We start from the raw sequence: 23,338 nt of genomic DNA, 5'->3' as shown, positions 1-23,338 counted from the left end.
TTTTCTTATCTATTTAAAGACATTTTCTTCGCCTCTCTATAATTCAATAATGAAAAGTCTCTGTCGCTCCAGCTATAATATTTTTTTAAAAATTAATACTATTAACAAAGCAATGGCTCGCCGCAAGTTAGCGTCTGCGCCTTGTTAGCTTCCGAATCCCAATCCGTTGTGCCCACAACGTACATCATTAGACCTGCGCAGCTAATCTGTGCCGATAGTAGTCCTAACCAAAGCCCATTAAACCCAATTCCGGCCGAAAACGCGAGACCAACCGCCACCGGCATCCCCACCAGATAAAATGCTCCAAGGTTCACGTACGCCGCCGTTGACGGCCGAGCTGTTCCTCTCACGACGCCGCATCCCACCGTCTGAGGCCAGTTTCCAATCTCGCATAAACCCAATATCGGTAACGCCGCCGCTGTTAGCCGGAGAATCTCGTCGTCTCCAGTGAATATCATCCCCCACGCATTTCTAACGGAGTAAGCAAACGCCGCTGAAGTGATCCCCGTAACAGCCGCGAGAACAATAGACACAGTTGCCGATAGCTTGGCCGTGCTGGGACGGCTCGCTCCAAGCTCGTTACCTACCCTAGTGGACACAGCGAAGCTCAGAGAAGACGAGAAAACCTAAAGAAACGACGTCGTCTGGCTCAAAACTCCCATAGCAGCGACCGTCGATCTTGGATTCACCAGCAAACCACAGAGAAGGATCATGATCTCGTACCACCACCACTCCAAGCACACGGAGACGGAACTCGGACCCGCGAGACGAAGCAACGGAGCCCACCCGCGGAAACATTCACGGGTCGGGTCAGTCCATGTAGGCGCGTGGAGATCACTCGCCCAGACGTAACAAACGAGGAAAGCTACGACGAAGAGGTTTGTGAGGGAGAGGCGACGGCTACGCCGGTAAGACCAAGACGGAGGTAACAGACTAAGAAAAGATTAACCGGGATGTGAAAAAGAGCGCCGGAGAGAGAAGCTAGGGTTAGGGGGTGAGTGATGCCTTGAGCACGAAGGTAGATTCTGATTGGATGAAGAAGAGTGTTGGTGAGGAGATCAGGGAGGGAGAAGATGAGATACGTCTGAGCTAATTTAGCCATGTCGGGGTCTTGGTGAAGGAGGTAAACCGAGATTTTGCCGACGTTGAACCAGAGAACCGAGATCGGAACGCAACAAAGCAAGAGGAAAACCACGGTTCGATGAAGGGTTAGGGAAAGGAGTCTGAAGCGGTGAGCACCGAAGGCTTGAGAACAGAGTGGTTCCATACCAAGGGCTAAACCGGATAAAACAGAGTAACCGGTTATGTCAGCAAAGGCGATGGCGAGTGAACCGGCGGGCCGGCTAATTCGAGGTCACCAAGTCGACCCAAGAAAAACATTGATACGGCTGAGCGTAGGTAAAGGACTAGAGCCGTGACGGCGATCGGAAAAGCTAGTGTGAAGAGAGATTTAGCTTCTGTTACAGCTTCTGCCATTAGAGGAGATCCTCTGTTCTCGCAATGCCGGAGATTTTCTCTTTGTGGGTTCGAAGCTATTGATGGAGGAAGATTCCGGTTCGAGATTCTTGGATCTCTGAATCGGTGGTGGTTGTTGTTGATGGGATACACATGACGGTGCATATAGAAGATCTTTAATGGGGTAAGAGAAAGAGTTCTCTGGTGAAGAGCTCTCTGATGATATGAGTCTGTGAGGTTTTAAGAAATGAGAAAATTTAAAGGAAAGAGAGATATGATATTTTTATTGTAATACTTTTTGTGTAATAGATTCAAAGCGATCTGATTCACCCTGACCCCTAGCTAGTAAATTATAAAAACACTAACAACTTTACGTCTAGTTATCTGATCATAATGCAATAGAATTTAGAACCAACCAACCTTTGTAATTTCAAAAACAAAAAGTATAATAGCATTTGCTATACCAGAAAGTTGTCAATATAGAGAAAAATAGTGTATGCATTTATATGAGTTTAAGTGTTGTAGTATGCCATGTTGTAGCCGTGGAGACACAGAATTTTGCCGTCAAGGTCAATAGGTCCAAACGGTTTGGAGAATGTTGTCATCAACATAAACTAGTTGGCGACCAAAAAAGATATAAGCTATGTTGAGCCCACAATCATATATATGATAAAATAGGTCCTAATTCTTTTATACACAAAGGATGCTCTAATATCCCTTTTTTGTGTGCAAAAAATACTCTTAGAAGAGTCACCCTGTTGGTCTAAGTCAGGGATCGATTCTGCCCAAGTGCAGAATTATTCAGCTTTATCCTTTTGGCCACATGAGTATGGGCTCATTGCTTACGGCCATTTGCATACCTAGGGGACCCTACCCGTGAGATACCTTCTCCCCAGAGAGATTAGTCTCGGACTCCTCCATAGGTCTGGGGATTTACTCTCTGAGTTAACAAAAAAAAATACTCTTATATCCTTGTGATCAAATACTGTTCAGTACAAACTCAGCTGCATATGTGAGCAAATTTTAAATTTATGTTCTTACAAATTAATTTATATGACATCTTTCTCCAATTTTTGATTCTTATTTTTGATAGTTTTTTTTTTCTCTTATAGAGATAATACTGTATATGGAATTTTTTTCATGTAGCTAAAAATTCAAAAGGCATAGAAAGATAACCAATGTTTTTTTTTCTTGAGAAGCAATATATATATTTTCACCTACATGCCTCTCAACTTGACTTCCTATAAGAATTGTGTTATGAATTTTGTGATGTGGTGTTTTATGACAAAAAAAGATATACTTGATTTTTAAAAAAAAAATGGTCAAGAAACAAAGAAATAAAAAAAGGTAGTGTAAAACTTTTTAATTGGGATTGTAGTGAATAGTGATGTTTTTTAATTTACACACTCGAAAAGATTTAAGTTTGCTCTGTACTTGTTATATTAATTTATTATGTATGGGAATCGAAATGATAAAAATGAGAATTAGGTGGTCCCAATAAAGTTATTAATTCTCATTGTACTTTGTTTTGTTCTCCGAGTTTTGGTGTTTCTTTTCTGCAATCTCTATATGTTCTACTTATAAGTTTTTGTACGATTGACTTTGTGTCGACGATTTTATTTGTTTGTTACTTGTTTGGTGGGTCTCACTCCCTTTTGGGAGTTATCCTTTCGAAAATCCACACAAGAAGAATTAATTATCTTTACAAGTATTGTATGTTCGAATAGTACTAGCGGGTAAAGTAAAATAATTCTTTTGTAGACTGAAATTTTTATCTTAAATAATTTTATCTTTACAAGAATACATTATAGATTGCAGTGCAATGTCAATTAACTTTTAAAAATACAAATATGTATCGCGAATTGTGTAAAATAATAGGAAAACCAACATTTTATCTATCTTTGCACGATTAGCTTCTCCTGAAATGTCCACTATGAGTCATGTATCTATGGCAATTCTTGCAGAGCAAACGCAGGTGAGATACGCTATAGTGATCGTAGTAACAGAATTTGGTGTTGTCTGAGTTACACCATTGAGTGACATACTTGTGCTGTAATTCTGATAACATCAAGTTCTGTTATTTCAACAACTATAGCATATCTCAACAACGTTTCACACAGCATTTAAGAAAGTGGCAGCTTTGGCTCTAGGAAAATCTGAGATAACATATTTTTCTTGCCAATAGTTTGTACCTATTTATAATATTTTTCTATGGTTCTTCCCATAAATTCATAGTTACCTAGAAATATATAAAATTAGTAAACTAGTCACTTTTTTTTTTCTTTCTCAAAAATCAATTATTTTTATTTAAAACATAGAAATTCATTAAGTTGTTGACAAAAGAAACTGAGAGTCATTTATTTTCACCCAAATAAGACTATAAATATTATATTTAAAGGCAATATATTTCAATTAATTTCTAAGTTTTACATCATTATTGATTGGTCATAAGAGATATGTAATCTCACTTTATTTAGATTATCTATCTACTTTATTATTTAACAACTACTAAATTGACATTTTAGGAATTTGTTTTAAACTTATTAGTTTTATATATCAATAATTGATTTTGACCAAATAAATGATAATATAATAAATGTATATTTTAAAATTATTAATTCATATTTCTCTTTATTAACTATCTATTATTGCAATAAATATATAATTATTTATGTCAAACATATAATATTTAGTAAAAAGAACCCCAATCTCAATCGAATCATTAAAAAAAAGTCATTTATAGATTAATATGAAAATAAATTTGGTAAAAAGGAAGTTACTTAAGTTTTCAAGAAGTTAATTATCAATTGTCATTGATGAGGACTGAGGTTAACTTAGATTGTCTAAGTCTCTATTGATTACATAACGATTTATGTTGGACGTAATTTGTTTCCGCTCCATCATGTTTTTAAAATACTCTGAAAATTAGTTTGTGATTTGGCTCAAGACACCTAATTATAACCATATAACATAACCAAGAAAGATATATGTAGATTGCAAAACAATGAAACGAACCGGTGATTAAAAGATATTTATACATTATACTTTAAAATAAAAAATAGATAATTAATATAATTATACAAAGGAAAAAAAAAAAAGATCAGAGAAGCAACTTATTTCTGAATCTTTTAAGAAACAAAAGATTCAAACTTAAAAGAAAAGAAAAAACCAATAGAAAACATAAAAGATAAACATTTTACTTTTATTTTATTATAAATAGAAAGCAGTTAATACGGTTAAAAATTCTTAAGGACCATGCTTCTCTAGATGACAAGGATGCTTAATCACACTGTTGTATCTGATCTTGTTTTTGTTGTCGTTGTTCATCATGGTCATGTCAGATCCTCTGCTTCCACTAGTGCTGGCGTTATGATTCATGGTCAGAGTGTTGTTGAAGCTCTGGTTCCACTTGTATTGCTCCATGCCATAACCGTTGTAATTATCAACATAACCACCACCAATTGATTGGTTTACGAAAGGATTAGTACTGGATACAACATTGTAATAATCATGTTCAAATGATCCATCTTGGAAATCCAGGCGATGATTTGGTTGGAAACTTTGAGATGAAGGAGGTACATTTGGTACCATACCACTACGAATATCAGACAAAGAACCAAAATGGTTTCCAACAGTAGCAGCAGCAACAAAAGAAGAAGAAGCACCAAAAGATCCAATAAACTCATTGTTTTCTTGAACATACGAGAAAGGTTGATGATTAACCTGTTGGATGTCAGGAGTAACATGTTGGATGTCAGAAGAAACCATACGAGAAACAAGAGACTTATCTATCCTAGCCTGCTTGGCTTTACGGTAGCCTCCACCAATTGGTACGTTCCTTAAAGCCCCACCATGAGTCCAATATCTACGACAGTTCTTGCAGAAGTAGCGTGGCTGGGACATGCGATAGTTGTTGAAGTAGCAGAACTTGGTGTTGTTGGAGCTACACCTTGCACATGCTCGCGGTGGGGGCTTCACTCCATTCAGTTGTTGGTTGTCTTCATCTGCGAAAACAATCAAGTTATCCATTTCTCTTAAGAAGCTCTTTATTTTTTGGGTTTAGACTATAAGACTTTGTTGTTGCTATGATCTTTGGTGTTGGGAGGGTGTCCCTTCTTATATAAGAAGAGATAGGGGTTGAGAGTTTAAGAAAGTGAGATTGAGAGCGCAACGTGTCAAAGATTGTGTATTAATAAAATCTGAAGATCTAACTACACACCATAAACCTTAGCCTAAGCTTAGTCAAAACTAAGGATTTATTAATTTCTAACTCTTGTTTGTATATGAAAAATAGAAAATCAAGATATCTATAATTAAATGATTCAGTCATATAAACATATACAAAATCTATTGAGAGTGTAATGACAATTTAAGGCAAATCCAACATAGATTGCATACATTTACTATAAGAGATAGAGTGTAAGCGCCGCGTGTCCTCCGATTCTATCTAGATAAATTTTTCTTATAGAGAAATATGTAAAATAGTTTACACATGGTAGAAAGAGTTCTTAATTGCCTAATTTTCTAAATGATAAAGCATCTAAATAATTAACTTTAGTAGAGGTTTAATAGTGAATTGTTAATAGAAAAAATATAATGCGAGTGAGCGAGTGTGGTTCACACATGATCTTATCGGCACATCAAAATAAATTATTGTAAAAGTTTGTTCTAAAGATTTACAAATTTATTATAAAAGTTATTAATAGAAACTTTATATATGTTGAGTTAAACACAATTGGTGAAAATAGAAAGAGTTAAAGTTGTATATTGTCTATTAAATTGAAGAGATGGAACTACTAACAAAGTTTTGTCTTAACGCCACTAGCTTAGGCAAATATTAAGTTACTTGTTTTAATTGCTTGCTCTAAAGGTAATTCAACGGTCCGACAGTGGCCCAACTAACTCAACGTTTAAGACTACAGGCCCTTTAGACCGTTCCTGCTGTGGGTAAGCAACTGTTGAGGTTAAATGCTCAACATGATCAAAGCGCTTTCGAATTTCTGATCATATGTATATTGATCTGTTCATCTATATCTTTAGCTTTGTCAAAAATCTAAATCAAACTCAAGAAACAATAAGACAATGCTGCAATTGAAATCTCACCGTCTGAAATACATTTGTATAACTCCCTAAGGGTAATTTTATGTAATGAGTTTTTTTTTTCCGGATAGTAAACCAGTGTAAACTCAAAATAACCCCTCAGCTCCGAGGCTTTAGTGTGACTAGTGAGGTTTTGGAACAAACCCATCAACAGCAAAATTTCTGGTAGCTGAAGGAATGGCTAAGCGTACTCCATCTAGCTCTGGTTTTGCAATGACTTGACATCCCAATCGCGACCTATAAAACATTTTCAATGGAACATTTGTCAATATTTGCTTGCATTGAACCCCGATTGAAACCATCCAAAACGTAAGAGAGAGAGAGAGAGAACTCACGTTTCTGTTAACCCAAAAGCAAGATCTAGCATATCATTCTCTTCATCTGTTGGTTCTTCGAGTTTGTTGTAGTATTCGGTGTCCTATCACAATTACAGTTTCAACTAATTGGTAAAATACAATTCATAATCATCTATGTAGATGTGTGATAGTAAGGGAGAGATGGTTTTACCATAACAATGACATGGCACGTCGAACATGCTAGAGAACCTTCACACGCCCCTGAAAATTTAGAAAAAGCAACCCGTAAATTTCCAATGAAAGGACCAATCTGAGACATTAGTTACTATCTATCTTGGTTTAAGCAAAAAAGCATCATCGGACAAAAAAAAAAACAAAAAAAAAAAAAGAAGAAATTAAAGAAATAGAAGAAGATGGTGCCTTCGAGTTCAATATCATTTTCATGAGCAGCTTCAAGGATGTTCATTCCAATGGGGACCTTAACATGTATTTCCTCTCCATCTTTATCAACAAAGATAACGTTTATCCTGAAAAGAACATGAATTGCATGTATATCATTACATTCAGGCAAACAATACTTGTGCATAAATGACCGTGTCTACATTTGTTGTTGTACAAGAGTTGAATGTGGTTCTGAGATAAATACGAACTTACTTTTCTGTTTCTTCGCCACCTTTTTCAGAGGCTGTGCTATATGATGCAGAAAACATATGATGATTACTCGAGAAAAATGCTTCATGGAAACTCCTAGTTTGCCTTTGTGGCATTGGCTGTCGAGAAGAAAAAAAAAGAGCATCACATACTAAATCAAGTTAAGAGAACATGCCACTCACCCAAAAAACCAAGCTTCATAGCTAATTAACTTACACAAGTCACCAAATTAGTTTGAGCCAAAGCCAAATCGTTATTTCTCTCTCTCTCTCTATTGATTGCTGAACTTATGTTATCATTAAGCATCACATATCCTATAAATGGCTTAACCATTTCATGATACTGACAAGGGTGGTGTTCAGATTCCTAACAAAAACCAAACTCAGTATCAACAAGCTTTTTATCCACAATTCACTCAGAGAAAACCAATTAAGAAATCACAGAACATATCTTAAAGCTTGAAAGCAAAATGGGAAGTGCCAATGTCCAATAAATGAACAGAACAAGATTCAGATGAAAAATGCTCAACCTAGACCAATGGCAACAAACAATTTTTCACAACAGAGACGAAAGCTCTCAGACTAACCGAAGATTGCAGATATTGGCCATAAGACCTTTGTAGAATCCTCATTCCACGCATTGAGAAATGCCTCTCTGCCCAAAAAGTATAATAGATGAGCTCTGCTTCCACCAGACCACCAAAAGCAAAAAAAATTGCAAAATTTACCTCTTGGAAGCTCTTTAACAATGCTAGAACCTAATCTTGATAGCCTATTGAACAGCATGATTTTGGAGCCGCTACGCAATTCAAAACTTCACCTAACTGGGTGCCAAAAACAAAAAACGCCAAGAGAACCTAAACATCTGGAAACTGATTCGAAGAACGATAAGACCAATCCACTGTAGAAAAGAAAAAGGTGATTACTTTGAGAAAGATTCGACGAAAGCTGAGATTTTTCGGAGAGCTTGAAGATGGAGGGCAGAGCTAAAAGAGGATTTAGGGTTCGTACTACGTCGCACAAAGACAAATCTCCTCCGTCGCAAAATCTCACAGCTCATTTCTTTCTCTCTTCCACCAGAATTCTAAACTAAACCCTTCCGGTTTATTCTTTGATTTTCCGATAAATTTTCAAACCCGTATCAGACCGGATTAAACCGATCCCCATGTACAAATTGTATTTTTCAGGCAAGTACAAAACTTGAAATTTCCAACACAATGGAACTCTTATTAATATGATAATAATAATCCACAACACTGCAATGATTATACAATTCTTTTTATCAAAAACGCAAAAAAAAAAAGCAATTTATGTTTAATCATCGTTTGAAGCACCAAAACAAAAATGAAACCACTCGAGATTGTCGAGAAAATAAACCGAAGAGAGAAAGGGAGGGAGAAAGATATGGGGTTTGCTCAGTGAAGCCTAGTGAGTTCCTCAACTCTCTTGCACAACTCTTCCACTTGAACATCCATACCTTTAGAGACCTCCTCCATCTTACCCCTGCTCAGATCCAAGAAGGATTCAATGAGATCTCCATCCAAGTAACTCTTCGCTTCCGCTGTTCTTTTCTCGTTGTTGAATGATCTCCACTGCTCGTGGCTTAGACCACCAACTCCTTTTATCACTTTCCTCAGACTCGTCTGCAGTTTCTCTAGAAACGCATACTGTTCTTGAGGCAGAGAAGCTAGCACTCCTATCATCCCACTCACTGTGCCAAATATGACAGTCTGTATCTGACCAATCTCTGAATCAGGCAGCCTCATTACAAGCGACCCATGGCGGAATCGGTTCACAAATTCCCCAATGTGATACTCGCCTACCACCTCCATACGAGCCCTTTCTTCATCCGTCGCACCTTCATTGTTCTTCTTTACTGTGAATAGGTTGAAGCAATTATCAGCACCAAGGTAGATATCATCATCGAGTATCTCAACTGCCGACATCCAGTTTGCATTATAATCACGAGCTCTTTCCTCGATTGCACCTTCCTCGTGCTTTAAAAAACAAACACAACAAATATTCAAGAGTCCCGGTCAGTTCTTATGAACACAACAATCTAACATTTGACATGTATTCACAAGACGATGGAAACCAATTTTTGTGTCAAAACGTTTTACCTTGTAAATTAATAAAGAGATTGATTTCATGAGGTCACCAACGACGATGAAGTCTCCACGGGTCTGTACGTAGAGAGCTAGTATGTGACCGTGATGTCCACATTCAGACTGCAGCTCGCGAGTGCCATCATCCCGCAGCATCCACTTGTACAACTGAATTTTTTGATTAATAGCAGCAAGAAGTTTTCCATTGAAGGCATTGAGAGAATAAACAGCTCCCTTGGTTTCCTTCTCTGTGATAAGCTGCAATCTCCCTTCTTCAACTATAAAGACAAGTATCCTTCCCTACATTCACAAAACAACATGAAATTAGAAAAGAAAAAATGTTTTGACACACACAAAATAAAGAGTAGCGTGTCTCAATGAAATGATACCTTAGTTGGTTCATTTTCCTCAGGCAAAACATATGCCGTACCAACGCAATAATAGACATTTTTGTCGTCTGTAAACGAGCAGCTCAATATGGAGCAACCATATTCAACGGCATCCAAAGGGTAAGTTGACAAGAACTCAAAACTTTGGGCATCCAGCAGACGGACAAAATGCATTTCAGATTCTTCCGCACTTGGTTGGTTTCTCAAACAGCAGATAGCAAATGTTCGTGTTTGTTCCTGATGGCAGATACGACGAGCATGCTCTCCAATGGGAATAGTGCGTATGTGAAGTTTCTGAATGGCATCGATGGTGCCAATTGTAAGTTCGCCTTCCCTGGCAATTGCTAGACTGCCCATAGAAGAGAAGCAGAACCAGAATTCACCACAATGTACTTCGATCCCAAAGGGCAATAACAGAGGAATGAAATAAGTTTACCTGTCTGGAAAAGCAGCAGAGTTGAAGGGACACATATGACTAACTTCTTTTAGATTCACGTTGCTGTATAACAGCTTCTTGTTGTTGCTATATATAACAGCTGGTCTATCTGATGCAGCAAACACATGTGTTGCACTTTTAGATGAAAAAGTACGCAAAGTTATAGGCTGAGTCCCCAGTGATACTTTTTTTCGATCTCTTAATTTCCCACTACTCGTATCCAACTGAAAACTTAAGAGATGACCATCTCCAAGAGCACAGAGCAAGTAAGATATCTGTAACAAATGAAATACCACTGTTATTTATATGGCAAGGAAAGGCTGCATTAACAAGAAAGATGGCCCTTCCACAAAAATCTGAAGAAAATCATACCCCTTCAAATGAACAAAGAAGAACAGATCGGGGAATTATCTCCCCTCCTAGTTGCTCCTTAGTAACAAGAGTCAAGTCTGGCAGCACAAAAATCCTCACACTTATATCTGTCCACATCCCGACTGCAGCTAGCTGACTGTGATTAGGATTATCGCCAATGGGGTTTATGTCAAGACAAGAAACCTCGTACTCCAACAGGACATGTTTAACTTCCGTCAATGTCCCGTCCCCAATTTCTAGGTAGACCAAATGCCCACCTCCAGTGGCCAAAAGAACCTAACAAGTATATCATTTCAAATCACATTGCATGTCTAGAAAGGAGAAATATACTGAAGTTACAAGTTTGAGAACAAAATAAAATCACTGAATCATCAGAAACTCCTAGAATTCGTCTATCTGGGCTAAGTTTTAGATATAGCAGCTAGAAAATATACTACAGAAACCCTTAAAAAAGAAAGCCAAACCTGGCTCGCATTTGCAGTTGCAACATTAACAGCGAATCCAGCTGGTGCATCCCATTTATTTCGCAATTCTCTAGTTGTAGAACTGACTAATCTGACAGAATTTGAGGTAACCTGATTAAGAAAAAAATAGTAGTTAGTGCGTGCTAGGGAAAAGGATAAGATAGAACAATATCGCAGACAGGAAACTATGTCCAAAGAAACACAACAACGATGAAATTCACAAGCACTCCTACATTTGATTTGCTTTGAAAGATTAAAAGACCTAAAAAGAAAACTGATTAACCCTAAAAATCAATAAAAACAATAGTACAGGGAAACCCAGAGAAAACAGACTGAGTTATTAATCTGGAATAGACTTGTCACCTATAAAATAGATTTCGACGAAATTTTCCAGGCCTTGTGACATCATACTACAAGAAAATGCATAGAAACCAATGAATGAGCTCTGGCAAACATACCTGTACAAGTTGGTTGTAGACAGCATCATGACAAAATAAAGTCTGCACTTGAGACGAGAAACCCTCAATCTCTGTTTCTTCCAGTTCATCCTCTATATTCATGGCTAATATACGAGTTTCGCTGATAAAACTAACTACAAGGAATGTATCAAATGCTTCATCAATTGACGATTTCAACGACCACATTCCTTTGATGCCTTGAAGTTCCACGGACGCCTGTTATACAGCAGAGTTTTATTATAACATCAGATGAGAATATTGCTTACATGACAGGCAAAATGAAATTCCTAATATACATCAAACCTGTTCATTTATTCCTATCCCATTGCGGACTATGCGAAGAGAACCATCCTTATATGCTCCAGAGCATGTTACAACCTGACCTTGCCCTTGTCTCTCAAGATCAACTACACAAAAGTCGACAATAGGCCCCAAGTTGACATACTTTTCTAAAATTTCTACATATGAACCTTTTGCATCCGGTTGCATGTTTAGCTTAATAAGCTGCAATAAGAAATATAAAAAATGAAAATGTTTGGATGCTAAAGCTTGTATTTATACTATTATTAAAAGAAAATAACAATTGATACACAAATATCTAGGATAGTGGTAACCAAAGAACTATATAAGTTTACATTCTTCAAAACATTAAGTTTCAAAGACCTCATTAATATTCAATTTTAACGTACCTGTGAATCTCCATAACTTGAACCGACAAAGACAACAGCATTGTCAAGATACGAAATGGAAGATGCTATAGATGTTTCACCCAAAAGCTCAATTTTGAGGCCAGTGACCCTTGAGATAAATAAAAGTCAGAATATCCACATTATCACTTATTCCAACGGAGCTTTGTAATATCAACTCACTTTTCTTTCTCGTGGGTTATAACAAGCAGGTGAATCAGTCCAGCATGGTCACCAAGGAGATACCTAGAACCATCAAGATCAACTCTTCCATATGCTTTTGTGATGGACTGTAGATACAAATTGAAGTCACGTGCCAAACTTAAAAATCAAAGGGGTACTTACTGAAAGGTTATGCAATTATAGGACCATATGACAATGCCAAAAAAAACTTACAGGTCGTATTGGTATTGCTTTGAATGCATTGGCACTACAATAGACAATGGTTTCTTCTCCAATGATAAGGACGCCACACAGAGGTGAAGGTACAGGGATTAATAAGTCAGCACCATTGTCGAGATTGTTCTGTGACCATGGCCCTTCAACAAATTCCTTATCTTTAAGAGAAATTTCATATGTTTTGAGATGACGAGCATCTTTGTTGTCCTGAAATCCCAAGTATTAATTAGAGTCACCCAACAAAAATCATTGAGTGCATCACATTGCATTAGCAAAGTTAACCAAATTAAGTGAAAAGATAAAATTCGTATAAAAGAATACAGGCTGTATTATACAGCAGAGCTAATCTCAATTTCCACCAGCTTACCAACAGAGCAGATATAAAGAAAAAAATAGGACTCCTTTGAACAATATTGCTTACAGAACTAGGTTCATACATGGAAGAAACATATATATCTATATATATAATTACCAAATATAATTTCCATAGCAATTTAAATATGTATGCTAACCTGATAAAGTACTGCAATTGTAGGCTTCACGCATCCATACAAAAACTTGATATCTAGGACCTGCAACTCCTCCAGCCTGAAATTAAGCAACATGGTCAATATTACATTCATTTTTGTGTTCGTTAAAATAACCACATCTGCAAGAAACCAAGATATCGACCTAGTCAATTGAGAGTTTTTAACAGAAGCTGATGCATTGAAACAACGGTGCACTAGAGCACACACAGTGTATACAACTAACCAACAAAAAACAGAGCAAAAAATAAGCTTGATAGTCTCCAAGTTGCAGCATGTTAACTGAAAAACAGTACCTTATGTTAAAAGCTTCCTTGAGCTGTCCTTTATTGTCAAACGGAATAACCTAACCGAGGAAGTGAGGAACCCAAGTTATAGAATTAGACAATGATCAATGGAAGTTCAGTAATATGATATGGGCAGTAAATTAGCATAGCATAAGTTCCAATTTATTCTAAAAGACAAAACCATACCTTGAACAAGCCGTCATACAGATGGAGACCAATTACTCTGCAATCAGGATCAATTATACCAATCTGCAAAACCAGTGTCAAGTGGGAACTCAGCTTCAAACATACCACATAACATAACCATTAAATTATAGCACAAATACAACTGAAGAAGGAAAATCAAAATCTAGCCACTATGAAAGATACAGTGCAGTACTAGTGGACTCAATACCTGACCATTGTCTGTCGGTCGGCCTATCCGATCAGAAACATCCCCCATTGCCCTATAAAATGTTCAAACGATATTCAAATTCAGCGGTAAAGGGAATAACAGTCAGTTGATATATTGAATAACTTAACTAACAGTAAGCAACAACTATGTTAGCACCAGAGAAAAGTTTTTTGCAGGACTTGGATATACTACAAAGTACAGATAGATAAATGACCCCAAAGTAACTGGGATTCTAGAACACATTCTGAACAGATAAGACACGTGGTGAACTATTATCCAAAAGACACAACCTGATCACATGCTATACTATGCACATCGTTACTAAACTGTGGTCCCTTTCTAACACTAAATTCAAATATAATAACATTACAGGAGCATATCGAAAGACATATAACACATCCGGTTGGTTAAACGTCATCTGATAGCATGAAAAGTTGATATCTTTTGGCAAACTATACCTTGTAATTAGCTCAGATGACTCATAATCCCATTGAAGAACACAGAATTTATATCTCTCAGTTGCAATGAACAAAAAATCTTGTGCTTCACCCTGCAAAAGATGAAGTACTATCAATTAACATTGACAATTACATATTACCTCAGACTGAGAAAAGTATGCAATAAGAAAATTATGCTCACATGGGGACGGAACAATTCCATAGTTGCGATCCTACCATATAGAGGAACATCCAGTATAGTCTGCAAAAGTCTAAATCACTCAACATATCCAATCCACATGGGGAGCTCTATTTTTCCGGAATAAGAATACTATATAAGTAACAATAGCTTTTCACATATCCACTCCAAATCCAAGGAACTCAATATTTCAAAAGTGAAATGAACTTATCTTTAACAGCACTGAGGCGAAGAAAGCCAAAAAAAAAAACAAAAAAAAACAAAATCATTAGAAGAACAGTGAATGGAGTACCTGAAGCCCCTGTGGACTAAGCAGATGGATCTCGATCCGAGTGGATTTCCTGAAAGAAAGGTTTAACACAGTGATCAACTAACCAGCAAACGAACCATCTCTAGAAGAAGATAACAGATGGTAAAGAGAAAATCAGATAGTTTCCCAAACCATATACACAATTTCAATTCCCCAGAATTAAGTAAATTCCCATTCTTAAACAATGAAATCAAGTCCAGAGCCATCACTGTGTAGATCAGCTGATGAACAAACCATCATATCAAAGAACCCGGACGAGATTATACAAACCCAATATTCAGCTCTCAAAGTATAGGGCAATGAGAGTAAAAATCACAGAACTCGAACCGTTAAAAAAACAAACTTCCTATTAAAAACCCTAAACCCCCAAATTAACATCTTGCACACACAAAACAAAGAAAGAAAACAAAAAAGGGAGAAGAGAGAGAAAACTTCCATACGCAACAATGAGATTGAGTTCTTGAGGACTGGTGAAGTTTCCGACGCAAGAGTGAGTGATACAGGTCGGCTTTTGAGCCGTAACGACGTAATTCCACACGCTCATCTTCTTCTTCGCCCAGAAGCTAGGGTTTACGCTTTGCTTGAGAAATTTCCCGCTTCTTTTTTATAAGAAGCTTCTGGGTTCTCTCTTCTGGGATTCAAACGAAAAAAGCAAGAGAGAGACACGACACGACGATGCAAAGAGAGAGGAGGCGGAGAAGAAAGATACGCCTTAAGAAGAACAGCCGGTTCAAAACACAAAATCGAAATTAGACGGACGGTACGATCCGGTTTGGTATATAACTGAAATTATTACATAGTTTGATTCTCGGGTCAATTTGGGCCCGGCCCAGCTGATGACACGTTTAAACCCAACCCTAAGAAGAAGACTTCAACAACACCATTTCTTGTTGCTGCTTCATTCGTCATCGATCTGCGCCTGCTATCTCCATCAAAATCACCTCATCTCCTCAGATTTTAACTTCTCTCAGGTAAGCTTCTGAGGATTTATTTCCTGTTAGATCGATTTTGATTTCGTAGCAATCGGTGTGTTTCGTTTCTAATCGTAACATTTATTCGTTTTTTTTTTTTTTGATAAGGTTTGTGTCCGTCTCTAATTTCGTTGATTTGACCTCTCTGCGATGTGTAATCTCTAATTCGATTTAACCTTCAAAATTTTTCTAATTTCGTTGATTTTTTATATCTCCGCGGTGTTGTAAACTCTCCAATTCGACTGTTTACACACACTCAGATCCAGCCATGGCCCCTTTTTTTGATGAAGGGCATATAACATTTTTTGAACATAATGATGTCGACAAGCACAATTTTCGTATCTTGATTTGAATATTAGTTATTATCAAATGGTCAAATCCTTTTGTTTTAGCAGTTTGGTCTTTCTTCTATGTAAAATCGTTATTTATGTCATGGCGTTGATGGTTTTTTTGTGTGGTTGTTATTGACTTGCAGAACATGTTGACTGAAACTCCATTTAGGCCACGAGAGAAGCTTCTTGAGAAGCAGAGATTGTTCCAGAGCATCCACAGGCACACTTACTTGAAAGGACCAATGGACAAGATCACCTCCGTTGCTATTCCTCTTGCCTTGGCTGCTAGCTCTCTCTACATGATTGTAAGTTTTCCTTCTTATGTGCATCTCCTTGCCTGGTTTTCACAACTATAGATATATTCCTTGCATGTTTGCCTTTGAATCTTTTCCTAATTTTACTATTGGAATGTGCTGTTTCTACTTTCTAATGGCTCTAGAACTTGCTACGTCCACTAGATTGGTTCTGCCAAATCCCATATGCTTTAGTTTACATGGTTTTCTATTTTTTTTGTTATTAATATTGTTGCCTCAGCTTTCTTAATCAGCCATGTTCATCATCTAACTATGGAAAACATGTATTTGGCTGATACAGGGGACAGGGATCTACAACATGTCAAATGGAATCGGCAAAAAGGAATAAGCAGCTTCTTCTTCTTCTTCTTTTTTTCCTGTTCCTATTTTATGCTTTTTGGTTTCTCTATGTATCAGTGGCTGCCATATGCAGTAGCAGACTAAGGTTTACACTGGTCTTTTTCTTGAAGCTGTTTATTGCGTTTTGCCAAATAATTTGCTTAGTCACAGACAATGTCGAAAGCTGCAGATGATTGATGTTATAAAGTTCCAATGAATCCTTTGGGTTTTTTTTTTTTTTCCTTTCTTCTAAACTTTGTAATGCATATGTTGTCTGGTCTATTCATATGATAATACTGATTAGTGATTTGAATGCGAATGTGAATGCATTTGATACAACCACGGTGTGTTTATTGTCGTATAAACCAAAAAATAAAGAAAGAAGTAAAAATGGAAACATAAAGAATAATTCTGCTACAACCATACTTTCCAATTTAGCAATTAGGCAATTTAATGAAAAAGACTAGGTTTTATCTACGGGTCTATTATTTTGTTGATATATATACTGTTAATGGTTGTAGGTAGAGTTTTGTAAAAACTCTTGATTCGCAAGTTGAGAATATACATTTTACGATTTGTTAGTTATGATTTAGGAATGAATGATCTGGCATATTCTTATTATGATTCTCAATTGATATTATTGAATTAATAGTGTACATTTAAAGCTAATAAAATCTTACCAAATATATAATCGTTTATTAAACGCGAATTAGATATTTTCTAAGATGTATTTATCTTGAATTAGTTGTTATATTATAGGGATGTGATCTTTGTTAAAAAAAATAAAAATTATAGGAGGATCCGGATAATTGAATCGGTTATAATTTTAGTTAAAAACCCGACCCGAAGTTGACAAAAAGTGAGTGCATCCTATTGTACTCCAAAAATGTAATTTGAGCTGTATATGTGGATATACTTGTTTGGTTATAAATATCCTAAGACAATTTTTAATATATATCCGTTTATAAAAATTCAAATTACATTATATGCTGAAAAAATCTAAAATTTTATTAATTTTATGTATTAAATAGTAATTAAAATAATTAAATATAAGATTAAATAAAAATGAAAGGAAAATTATATTTTAATATAGTATATTGATTTAAATTAGATAAATATATTTTAGGAAATTAATATTATCAAATAAGGAAATGATTGTGTTTGATTGTAAGGATTGTAGATAATTTAGTTGAGATTTGTTTGGATACAAAGATAAGAGAGTATGACACAAAAAAGTATTTAAAAAATGTTTAGATAGATACAAAAACACAAATACACGTGTATTTTTAATATAAACAACAGTTGGTTTTTATACCGAAGCCACTAACCCTAAAGAGTAAAAAGAGCTTCTTCTTCTATCTACAACGTTGGTTCTTCTTCTTCCTCGTAACCGCGCCGCGATCTCTCTCCTTTTCCAACTTGCTCGTCCTTTCGTTTGATTTCTTTGAAGGTACGCTTCTTCAATTTCCATCTTAGACCATTCTTGCTTCGAACCCCCCTTCAACTATTGAAGTTTTCGCTTCTGAACCCTAAGCTTTCTCCCCTTTTTCTAAGTTTTGTGTTCGATCTCAAAACACATAGATTGATAAACCCTAATTGTTCCCGCTATATCACTCAAAACTTCACCCTAGAGTGTCGTGGATTTCGTTAGGATCTTTAGTGATTTAGTTCGAATTTATAATACCCTTGATGTAGTAAACCCTAATTTTAAACATGCTTAATTTGTGACTTTCTTACGAACCCATGAAATTCTTAGAATCTCGCTTGTAGAACGATAATAATATGCAATTCGTTCGTTTTTGTTACCCGCTTAGCTTAATTGTGTTCCTTTGTTTAACATTGTGAATTTTGCCTTGTGTAGAACATGCCAAAGATCAAGACTAACCGAATCAAGTACCCAGAAGGATGGGAGTTGATCGAGCCTACTCTTCGAGAGCTTGATGCTAAGATGAGAGAAGGTTAGTGTTCAGTTTCAATCTCAGATGCTTCACTATTGTGTTTTTTGTTTTCTTCTTATGTTAGTGGTCTAACTATTTTTTTGGTTCCTTGTGCAGCTGAGATGGATACACATGATGGCAAGAGAAAGTGTGAAACTTTATGGCCAATTTTCAAAGTTTCTCATCAGAGGAGTCGCTATGTATATGACCTTTATTACCGAAGGGAGGAAATTTCTAAAGAGCTCTATGAGTTTTGCTTGGATCAAGGCTATGCTGATCGTAGCTTGATTGCAAAGTGGAAAAAGGTGCGTTTCTTATGTCATTCTTGGTTAGACTTTTGCCTGTGCTAGTTAGCTGTCTGATGCCAAATTATGAAGCGGTTGGAGTCTCTGTAGTTGCTTTGCATAGTACATGTAATTGAGGATGTGTAAATTATCATTAAATTAGTTTAGGGGACCTAATTCTGTCCTAGTGCACAATGGATCTCGAAGCTATTTCTCTGAAATCAGTGTCCTCGTAGTATATGCATTTTCTTGGAATGACTTAAGGAAAAAACAATAGGTTCTAGACTTGAGATTCTTGTTTTGTGTGGTAGGGTCCAAAACAATATGTTTTCTCTGTTTGTTAAAAGCTAAAACTGTCACTTACATTTACCTATTTCGTCCAAGCTGTGCCGAATCTTGAATATCTCTAACATTGCCTCTTAAACATCATATGAATTCTGAAAGTATTGCTTCTTGATAATTTATACTTCAGATGCATATCCTGTTTGTAGGTTCTCGTATCTGGACATTGATTTAACTTTTGTAGTCTTTCAGTGAGCACATATATAGTTTCGTTGTTATGTTTACTGACTCTTTTTAAAACTCTCTGTTTTGTGAATTGCAGTCAGGATACGAACGTTTATGCTGCCTGCGGTGTATACAACCAAGAGACCACAACTATGGAACAACATGTGTCTGTCGTGTTCCGAAGAACTTGCGTGAAGAGAAAGTGGTTGAATGCGTTCACTGCGGTTGTCAAGGATGTGCCAGTGGCGATTGAGTTCTACGGCCTGTTTGTTTGTTACAATTCTATGTATGACTTGTTAAATCTGGATTCTGTGTACCCTATAAAAGGCTAAAAACCCTGACTAAATAAACCAACTTGCATAGCCTTTACCATAGCCTTTTTACACACATCAGTTTACTACTAGCGCTGTGCTCAATTATTTAACCGTAAAGAAAATAGCATAAGATAATTAACCGTTATTCTGAATAACCAATGAGTTGAAGTGACTATAGGCCCGCCTACGTGCCTCTGTACCTGTTGGGAAACAAAAGATAATACCATCATATTAAACCGTTGCACTTGCACAAGTAAAAGACCAGCATTTTCAGTGGCCTCGTTGGAAGAGTATCTCATCCAGACCAATGCTTCGAGAAACCTCTTAATTCACCCATCCTCAAGCCAAGAAAGCTTATTCATGAAGAAACTCTCTACCTAAAACGTGTGAACCGGATAGGCAAAAGTTACTTTAGTCTAAAAAAAGTAAAAAACAAAAGAAAAAGAGGAAAAGTTACTTTAGTCAAACAAGTTACATCCTGATTTCTACACGTATCTTTTATCATATAAAGCACAAGTCATATGTCCAATCATTTTCTGCTATGTCGTTTAAAAAATTTAAATAAATAAACTAAACAAAAAATTATGCAATCGGAAGATAACTTTTTAAAAAAGACAGATTTTATTTTTTCAATATTCTGCATTTTCTACGCTTTGATCCTGATTTCCAAAATATGCTCACACGATCTCCACGTTCATTGTAAAACCATCTCACGATTTCAAAGTAAAACTGTTTCATCTTCTATTTAACTCACTAAATATTTTCTTACACTTTTTTATATGTAAATTCTGTTCCTTCGTATCTCACCTTATCCCTCTGTTTTGTGAATTGCATGGTAATTAAAGATACCAGATTCTAGACAAATTAGGAGAAGCTATTTTCCTCGCTAACTTCTCCTAGATGAGTTCTGTTTCGCTCAAACACAAGTTATTTATTAGCTGACCATTTGTTAACGTTATTAGCAAATGCGGACTTTATCAAACGTTTATATATTTTCATTACCTAATCTTTGTTTTCTGTGGCAATTTGCTAAACTTTTTTTAATTTTTTTTTTTTTTGTAGATTGGACGCATACGACTTTTAAATTGGTGTGCAAATCAACAGACAAGCTGTAAGCATGTACTCTACTAATATTCAGTCTTTCACGATGAATTATAACAGTTTATGTTTCCAGATTTTTCAGATTGTTGGAAACCATCAAACAAACAACACAAAGCTATAAGAAACTCGACCTCTCTATAAACTAATGGTATTCATCCTTTCTTGCTACTTTACTTTCTTTCTTTTTTACTATAAAAATAATGGCTTTTAATAGTTGGTGTTTTACATTTTCCAGATCTTTGAAATTAACCTAAGTTTTAAAAATACTTCAAACTGTACTCAGTGTTGTTAGTCTCATCTCAATACAATTTTTCCTTTTTATAATTAAACCTCGATTTCATGTCTTAAAAGACTTACTTATTCGGACTTGCGATTTTCTTTCCTAATTTTTATAAAATCATATTACATCTCTCATGAACTTTTTCTGATTATTTAGTTTCAGTTATTGCTGAAGCATCAAAAGAGGTAAATAATTACACCATACAGATAACCAAAATGATTTTACCGTACGTAGTACGGGATGAATACTAGTCTAGTATAAAGGTTAAGTTTGCGTTTAAAAAAAAAAAAAAAAAAAAAAAAAAAAAAAAAAAAAAGACGCGAGGCAGAGTAGCGGAATTGTAACCCTAAAAATCCCACAAAGTCTTCTCATCCGCAAGCAGTTCTCCGACGAAACAATATGAGTGTTATCTACAATACACCGCTGATACTTCACGCTGGTAAAGATCTCCCTCTATATATATCTTTTGATCGAAATTGTTACTACCTGGCCTATATATGTTGATAGCGCATCTAATCGGATTCGTGGTCTCTCTGTTTGTGAAATTTTCTCTCGCAGGTCGTAAGACATGTGTGTTTTGGGATGTAGAGGATTACCCAATCCCAGATGGTATTGATCCTGCTTCGTTTTATCTGAATATCAAAGAGTCTATCAAGAAGCAGGGTTGTCATGAAGAGGTTTCAATCCAGGCTTACGTTCCGGATGATGATGAATTGCGACGTAAATATGAGGATGCTGGGTTCATCATCAAATCCGATCCCCATGGTGAATCTTCACTGCCTTTAACCCTTTTTTCTAATCTCCTCTTACACATATATGTAATCTAGATCTCCGTTGATATACTTTTTTTTTCCTCCAGATGGTAAAGATGAGAGAATTTGTACCATGTTTGTGGAATTGATGTTGTGGGCACATGAAAATCCTAAACTGACAAATATAATTGTGCTGGCAAAAAACATCGGAGACGACATGGGTTATCGTCTCGGAGGTCTGTATGGCAGAGGTCAGGCTATTCTCTTATCCCAATCTGATCCAGAATGGGACCTTCTTCCTAGTGAAAGCTCAACATGGTTTTTGACTAGCCTATTCGATGGCCCTAGCGGTACCTCACAACGTCTTGACAATAAGAAGCAGAAGATGTTCTCATAATTAAGGATCACATGCGTCGTCATGGTTCAACAACAATCACAGTGGAGGATGCCTGCTGCATTTGCATGACTTAAGATTGTATATGCTTCTGCTTTTTGTAAAATTTATAAAAAGATGATAATATTCACATCAATTTCCAACATATTTAATATTATTGTGTAAACTGGCATGCAGCAGGTGACTCATGAGCAGTACTTAGATATCATCATCATCATCTTGTCTAATGCATTTACTCTTTCTTATTAGGAGGTGAAGATGGGCGTTGGAGTGAACAATAATACTACAGGTCAACACAATAATAGTATAATATTTACGCATTGTAACAAACAAAGTAAAGCTTCATTCACTGGGATCAGATCAGTAGGAGTAGACTCTGAGTATGCCGCTTTTTTCCTCGTCAATGATGCTTAGGTTTATGAGTGTGTCAGGCTTTGCTAAGACAACACAGCAACCTCTGTCTTCCAAAACTTTACGAAAACGGGAGAACATGTGGTTTTGCTCGATGTTTTCAGGTGGTCTTTTGAGAGTATGGCACATTTGAACTTTCCGATAACCAGAAAAGAAGGTCCACTAAAATCATTGTCAGTCTCTTCTCTTGAACCACTGAAAGAATGAATAGTCTTACTATTATAATCAATAGATCATAGTTCATATTATTACAATATAGTTATAAGGGGAAAATGTTATTTTGATAAGGAAATTTCATGTAAATTAATCTTATGACTTTAATAAAAAAATTATATTGGTAGTGAAATAACTTATAGTTTGACTTCTAATTATATTACTGGTCACTACTACGGTTGACCTGAAACAGTAATACTGTCCATATGTAAGCGAATCAAGATACGTATGGATGACAAGGATTAT

At 36.2% G+C, this 23,338-nt stretch overlaps 6 protein-coding genes and 1 pseudogene across 8 annotated transcripts; 3 read left to right on the top strand and 4 right to left on the bottom strand.

Moving 5' to 3' along the window:
• Nucleotides 1–101: 101 nt before the first annotated feature.
• LOC104727880 (protein DETOXIFICATION 51 pseudogene) lies at nucleotides 102–1,809 on the bottom strand (annotated as a pseudogene).
• Nucleotides 1,810–4,473: 2,664 nt separating this feature from the next.
• On the bottom strand, nucleotides 4,474–5,679 carry LOC104731441 (dof zinc finger protein DOF4.5-like). The gene has a single exon (XM_087474076.1). It carries the CDS (start codon nucleotides 5,482–5,484, stop codon nucleotides 4,702–4,704), a length of 783 nt encoding a protein of 260 aa, XP_087330202.1. The 5' UTR covers nucleotides 5,485–5,679; the 3' UTR covers nucleotides 4,474–4,701.
• Nucleotides 5,680–6,525: 846 nt separating this feature from the next.
• On the bottom strand, nucleotides 6,526–8,696 carry LOC104722953 (adrenodoxin-like protein 2, mitochondrial). Of its 2 annotated transcripts, XM_019231702.2 has the most exons (9): nucleotides 8,428–8,696; nucleotides 8,230–8,325; nucleotides 8,089–8,156; nucleotides 7,719–7,868; nucleotides 7,506–7,621; nucleotides 7,272–7,378; nucleotides 7,063–7,112; nucleotides 6,891–6,973; nucleotides 6,526–6,792 (listed from the first exon to the last, which is right to left on the bottom strand). In XM_019231702.2, the coding sequence occupies exons 2-9, from the start codon at nucleotides 8,285–8,287 to the stop codon at nucleotides 6,678–6,680; spliced, it is 747 nt and encodes a 248-aa protein (XP_019087247.1). In that variant the 5' UTR covers nucleotides 8,288–8,325; nucleotides 8,428–8,696; the 3' UTR covers nucleotides 6,526–6,677. The 2 variants fall into 2 exon arrangements, with proteins under 2 accessions (XP_019087247.1, XP_010439521.1); XM_010441219.3 differs by lacking the exon at nucleotides 7,719–7,868 and having other exon boundaries at nucleotides 8,428–8,602.
• Nucleotides 8,697–8,707: 11 nt separating this feature from the next.
• On the bottom strand, nucleotides 8,708–15,728 carry LOC104727878 (DNA damage-binding protein 1b). The gene is made up of 19 exons (XM_087474075.1): nucleotides 15,405–15,728; nucleotides 14,947–14,995; nucleotides 14,658–14,717; nucleotides 14,477–14,568; nucleotides 14,019–14,070; nucleotides 13,811–13,873; nucleotides 13,634–13,683; nucleotides 13,323–13,398; nucleotides 12,808–13,017; nucleotides 12,595–12,701; nucleotides 12,415–12,523; nucleotides 12,029–12,229; nucleotides 11,726–11,941; nucleotides 11,268–11,378; nucleotides 10,804–11,079; nucleotides 10,432–10,706; nucleotides 9,996–10,344; nucleotides 9,622–9,906; nucleotides 8,708–9,498 (listed from the first exon to the last, which is right to left on the bottom strand). The coding sequence occupies exons 1-19, from the start codon at nucleotides 15,506–15,508 to the stop codon at nucleotides 8,917–8,919; spliced, it is 3,267 nt and encodes a 1,088-aa protein (XP_087330201.1). The 5' UTR covers nucleotides 15,509–15,728; the 3' UTR covers nucleotides 8,708–8,916.
• Nucleotides 15,705–17,117, top strand: LOC104722952 (uncharacterized). The gene is made up of 3 exons (XM_010441218.2): nucleotides 15,705–15,935; nucleotides 16,411–16,572; nucleotides 16,862–17,117. Exons 1-3 carry the CDS (start codon nucleotides 15,801–15,803, stop codon nucleotides 16,907–16,909), a joined length of 345 nt encoding a protein of 114 aa, XP_010439520.2. The 5' UTR covers nucleotides 15,705–15,800; the 3' UTR covers nucleotides 16,910–17,117.
• Nucleotides 17,118–18,126: 1,009 nt separating this feature from the next.
• LOC104722951 (protein BUD31 homolog 1) lies at nucleotides 18,127–19,992 on the top strand. The gene is made up of 4 exons (XM_010441217.3): nucleotides 18,127–18,349; nucleotides 18,761–18,857; nucleotides 18,954–19,141; nucleotides 19,725–19,992. Exons 2-4 carry the CDS (start codon nucleotides 18,764–18,766, stop codon nucleotides 19,878–19,880), a joined length of 438 nt encoding a protein of 145 aa, XP_010439519.2. The 5' UTR covers nucleotides 18,127–18,349; nucleotides 18,761–18,763; the 3' UTR covers nucleotides 19,881–19,992.
• A 733-nt stretch (nucleotides 19,993–20,725) lies between these two features.
• Nucleotides 20,726–23,250, top strand: LOC109127501 (uncharacterized). 2 transcript variants are annotated; one of them, XM_087474074.1, is made up of 6 exons: nucleotides 20,726–20,776; nucleotides 21,004–21,052; nucleotides 21,116–21,190; nucleotides 21,479–21,761; nucleotides 21,881–22,087; nucleotides 22,182–22,634. In XM_087474074.1, the coding sequence occupies exons 4-6, from the start codon at nucleotides 21,722–21,724 to the stop codon at nucleotides 22,469–22,471; spliced, it is 537 nt and encodes a 178-aa protein (XP_087330200.1). In that variant the 5' UTR covers nucleotides 20,726–20,776; nucleotides 21,004–21,052; nucleotides 21,116–21,190; nucleotides 21,479–21,721; the 3' UTR covers nucleotides 22,472–22,634. The 2 variants fall into 2 exon arrangements, 1 of the variants encoding a protein (XP_087330200.1); XR_015571844.1 differs by lacking the exons at nucleotides 20,726–20,776; nucleotides 21,004–21,052; nucleotides 21,116–21,190 and adding an exon at nucleotides 22,718–23,250 and having other exon boundaries at nucleotides 21,610–21,761; nucleotides 22,182–22,549.
• The last annotated feature ends 88 nt before the right edge of the window (nucleotides 23,251–23,338 follow it).

The sequence above is a fragment of the Camelina sativa genome, chromosome 11 (genome assembly GCF_030686135.1).
Source record: "Camelina sativa cultivar CO46 ecotype springtype chromosome 11, ASM3068613v1".
NCBI lineage: Eukaryota > Viridiplantae > Streptophyta > Magnoliopsida > Brassicales > Brassicaceae > Camelina > Camelina sativa.
The sequence above is the reverse complement of the archived record's forward strand: the minus strand, read 5'-3'. Positions and strand labels throughout refer to the sequence as shown.

What these genes read in the sequence shown, in the direction of transcription:
- LOC104731441 (XM_087474076.1), bottom strand. Translation starts at nt 5,484, where the DNA reads ATGGATAACTTGATTGTTTTCGCAGATGAAGACAACCAACAACTGAAT.
- LOC104722953 (XM_019231702.2), bottom strand. Translation starts at nt 8,287, where the DNA reads ATGCTGTTCAATAGGCTATCAAGATTAGGTTCTAGCATTGTTAAAGAG. An exon ending in GGTGGCGAAGAAACAGAAAA is followed by an intron (nt 7,379 to 7,505) that starts GTAAGTTCGTAT and finishes TGTTCTTTTCAG; the next exon opens with GATAAACGTTATCTTTGTTG. An exon ending in GCTTTTGGGTTAACAGAAAC is followed by an intron (nt 6,793 to 6,890) that starts GTGAGTTCTCTC and finishes AATGTTTTATAG; the next exon opens with GTCGCGATTGGGATGTCAAG.
- LOC104727878 (XM_087474075.1), bottom strand. Translation starts at nt 15,508, where the DNA reads ATGAGCGTGTGGAATTACGTCGTTACGGCTCAAAAGCCGACCTGTATC. An exon ending in TCTACAACCAACTTGTACAG is followed by an intron (nt 11,379 to 11,725) that starts GTATGTTTGCCA and finishes TTTCTTAATCAG; the next exon opens with GTTACCTCAAATTCTGTCAG. An exon ending in AGGAAAATGAACCAACTAAG is followed by an intron (nt 9,907 to 9,995) that starts GTATCATTTCAT and finishes TTGTGAATGTAG; the next exon opens with GGAAGGATACTTGTCTTTAT.
- LOC104722952 (XM_010441218.2), top strand. Translation starts at nt 15,801, where the DNA reads ATGACACGTTTAAACCCAACCCTAAGAAGAAGACTTCAACAACACCAT. An exon ending in CAGATTTTAACTTCTCTCAG is followed by an intron (nt 15,936 to 16,410) that starts GTAAGCTTCTGA and finishes ATTGACTTGCAG; the next exon opens with AACATGTTGACTGAAACTCC. An exon ending in CTAGCTCTCTCTACATGATT is followed by an intron (nt 16,573 to 16,861) that starts GTAAGTTTTCCT and finishes TGGCTGATACAG; the next exon opens with GGGACAGGGATCTACAACAT.
- LOC104722951 (XM_010441217.3), top strand. Translation starts at nt 18,764, where the DNA reads ATGCCAAAGATCAAGACTAACCGAATCAAGTACCCAGAAGGATGGGAG. An exon ending in TGATGCTAAGATGAGAGAAG is followed by an intron (nt 18,858 to 18,953) that starts GTTAGTGTTCAG and finishes TTCCTTGTGCAG; the next exon opens with CTGAGATGGATACACATGAT. An exon ending in TGATTGCAAAGTGGAAAAAG is followed by an intron (nt 19,142 to 19,724) that starts GTGCGTTTCTTA and finishes TGTGAATTGCAG; the next exon opens with TCAGGATACGAACGTTTATG.
- LOC109127501 (XM_087474074.1), top strand. Translation starts at nt 21,722, where the DNA reads ATGAGTGTTATCTACAATACACCGCTGATACTTCACGCTG. An exon ending in ACCGCTGATACTTCACGCTG is followed by an intron (nt 21,762 to 21,880) that starts GTAAAGATCTCC and finishes TTTCTCTCGCAG; the next exon opens with GTCGTAAGACATGTGTGTTT. An exon ending in CATCAAATCCGATCCCCATG is followed by an intron (nt 22,088 to 22,181) that starts GTGAATCTTCAC and finishes TTTTTCCTCCAG; the next exon opens with ATGGTAAAGATGAGAGAATT.